General features: G+C 52.3%; 1 protein-coding gene across 1 annotated transcript; it reads left to right on the forward strand.

The window, feature by feature from the left end:
• Window positions 1-1,993: 1,993 nt before the first annotated feature.
• On the forward strand, window positions 1,994-2,691 carry DICSQDRAFT_170753 (uncharacterized protein; the record flags this gene model as incomplete). The annotated part of the gene is made up of 3 exons (XM_007366366.1): window positions 1,994-2,166; window positions 2,221-2,313; window positions 2,367-2,691. 3 exons carry the CDS (start codon window positions 1,994-1,996, stop codon window positions 2,689-2,691), a joined length of 591 nt encoding a protein of 196 aa, XP_007366428.1.
• Between the last annotated feature and the right edge of the window lie 779 nt (window positions 2,692-3,470).

Below are 3,470 nucleotides of genomic sequence, written 5' to 3' on the forward strand. Positions count from 1 at the left end.
GGATAGATTCTTGAGTCGGTCAGGCCTTCGGGCGTCTGTGATATCAGAATTAGGTAATCTATGCATCCTCGCGCGATGGTATCTCGACGTGTGCCGCGTTGTTCTTCCCCCTACTATGCCTTGTTACAGCTCTCAGGCCCGCATAGCGAATATATTCAGTTTACCAAGACACGGCGCACTCAATTCCCGGTCTTTGTTCCAGAGCCAGCAGCAGGTTGCCAGGTGAGACGGCCGGACTTTCTGAAAGGAAGGGTTTTGGTCTGGTTGGACATTTGAAGGTGGAGGGAATCTGTACACCAGTGATTCTGATTAAAGTAGAGAAGCCGCCAGCTTCAAGTAGGGTCGCTCGTAAGACGTGCTAAGACAAACCCCAATAATAATTTGACATATGTCCTATTTTAAGAGGGCTTATCCGAGGTCGGACTGAGGGAATCGAGTACAGAGAATCGCGATTCGGGTGGGCGGTGCTCCTCCAGACTCGCACCGGCAATTCGACGCGATTCTGCCAGAATCGCGGATTCCCTCCTTCTCGAATCGTCTCCCGAATTGTTCCCTCGAATCGTCCACCGAACCGCCATCTTTGACTACCCCTAATGTCTCGATGCCGGACTTCGTTCGGTTGGTGCTCACTACCTGTACTACACTTACGCGGAAGACCTACCACTCGGACGTTCATGATCATGATTTGCCTGATTCGCTCGTTCTGTGTATCCTCGATCGCTAGTACTTGACGTCTGTACTATTAGTAGCATGTCGTACGAAAGATCGCGCATTCGAGTGCTGGGGCTAGATTGCTGCTCTGTTATCCTATGAAGAGTGCCCTTTGATATACCCGGTTTCTACATAAGACACCATCCTGCTGTCGGAGGGAGAACAACTCGCTTAGCGGCGTCTTGAACCCAATGCTAGACATTTGCACCTCTGGATCTGCGCATAGTAGGCGGAGATCACCATAGACACATGCCGTCAGGAGTGAAGCCCAGTGAAAACGTGCTTGATTCAGTTCGATTAGGGTTGTGCGAGGTCGTGCCCACTGTAAATCCTCGCGTTGTGTCGATTTAGGTCGGACGGCAGCGTTTAGCGCCCATCTAATGTTTGTGAATTCGGACACACATGTCTCTAAGGACATGACGTCTGCCGGTATCTCTATAGCTGTCGCTCCATAATGCCTTAACTTTGTCACTCCGTACTGCCTTAGCTTGCCGCTCCTTAGTGTCTTAGCTTAGCTTGTGCTTGTCTCTAGTGTTGCATGCTCCAATCTCTCTCCGCCATGTAAGATTTCTGCTTCCTATTGGTGCTTGCTCCCATCACACAACTGAGCCAGCGATCTACAATCCATGTGCCATTTTTCTCACTAAGGGACCATGTCATGATGCTACCTCCAAAACAACTCTATTGTGATTGCCTACAATACTGCAAGGTCCAGAGACGCGAAGTCTCTGTTCTCTGACGGTGTAGGCCTGCCCTAAACATGATGACATCATTGCGGTGGAGTCGCTGCTTGCGGCAGACCACCGCTGTCCCCTTGTTCCCCAACTCTCTTCTCCTGCCAGTATGGTATGCACCCCTCGCTTCGTCAATTGTAGTGCACACACACCCTTCTACAGCGTCATGAAGGTATGTTGGAGTTTGGAAAAGCTACAAAGGTGTGTGGTGGTTGAGAGGATGATTACAAGGTGAGTTTCGTGTATGGTGCTGTCGCCGTTGCGACATTATCTCAGGTGTATGCGCCTGCCCTTCTTGTATGTGAAGCCTACAACACAGAGACGTTACTCACAATCTGCTGGACAGAAGGCCGCATGCAATCCTGGATGATACACTATGCGACGTCGTTTTCACTCCCTTCCCAGCTCATCCATCCAGGTTCTGCCTGGCGTTTGCAGCTGCTTTAGGTAATGCCTGGTTCTGTGCCTCATGATAAAAAATGTGCGTGCTGAAGCATCCTCTTCTCACTCTCGACTCTCTTAGCATGCGCTCTGATGGCGCTCCTACCATGCAGCCCATCACCCCAGCCTGCCTGGACGCCGTCAACACTGGAGAATCCAGCACACCTCTCGATGCCTCGCAAGTACCCCCAACCACCGCACAACCGACCACCACCAAAAAACCTCGGGCTCCTCGGAAGACACCACAATGGCCACCACCGGCCGATTTGCGTGGAGCGAAGTACGTTATTCATTGCTTTACAGTGATATTTAAACCTCAGTTGGGTCTTGTTAGGTGGGCGTATGCTCGCAACTGGTACGCGGACACCAACGGATCACAGGCAGAGTTCGAACAACATTACAAGTCCATGACCCCCTCGATAGAAGAGTACTTCTGTCTTGCTCGTGGCCCTTTACATAAGCTGACTACACTTCACACAGAACACCGGCCGCATCGCAGCAAAGTGATTCATACGACCTCCTCTACGCTGCCTTCCCACCACATCAATTTCAGTCCATGGTAGCGAACGCCTGCATCCCCGGTTTTTGTCTACCTCTCAAATCACCTGCCAGACTCTCAGACTGGTTTTCGCCTCACATCGCCACTCATGCAACCCCGTCTGTCCTCAAGCTAGTCCTCCTGCTACAACCCACGTACCTCCCCGGCTTTGTCTTCTCGTGGATGAGCTTGATCTCGCATCGTCTCTTCATGCCAAAGCTGCTCCCGTCCAAGAATCGCGAGGTAGGCTCTGGCCCTGTCGACTGAGTGGGTGGTCTGCATTCTACAAGCCTCTGCTGTCGCTCTTCAAATCCCTGGCACCATTCCTCTGTTGCGACTCTGGTTATCTGCGCTCTACAAGGCTCTGCTGTCGCTCTTCCAATGCATTCCCCTCTGCCGATTCTGCCTATCTGCACCCAACACCGGGACGACTTCAAGTATGTGGCGCGCGACGTTCCTAAGCACGCGGCAGTAGCTAGTCCGCACTGGGGCAGGAGGACCCGACCCCAATCGGGTGCACCCAAGAAGATCCAAACGCGCGCGGTGGTATACGATTGCACACATTTCCGCCTGATTACACCTGTATTGTACCGTGTATTATTGCCGAGCCCATACGAATGAATACAGAATTGTCGCCAATGCTATCCAATGGCGTGCCTGCTGTGGATGCCGCCCTAATTGACAAGCCCGAATATGGCCGACTGTAAATGATCGCTTTCGACCCAAATCGACAGCATTAGTATTCTATCGGATCCTCCACACTACCTGATACCGCTGAATACGACGGCCGTCGTATATAGTCCGGATGGTCGTAAAATGTCGGGTTGCACGAGTACATACGATCGAATTCGACCGAAAGCGACCCGAATCGGGCACGTTTTCACTGGGAGTGAAGGGGCAGGTTCAGCAACATGTGTGCGCACCGAGACCGATCTCCGGGGCAGGACTGCAGACACGCGCCTGCGGCTACAGGACTTGCACATACGATGTAGAAGTTCGAGGGCAAGCGGGCACAAATGGGATTCGCGTTTGGCCGGTGCAAACGC

The sequence above is a fragment of the Dichomitus squalens genome (genome assembly GCF_000275845.1).
Source record: "Dichomitus squalens LYAD-421 SS1 unplaced genomic scaffold DICSQscaffold_17, whole genome shotgun sequence".
NCBI lineage: Eukaryota > Fungi > Basidiomycota > Agaricomycetes > Polyporales > Polyporaceae > Dichomitus > Dichomitus squalens.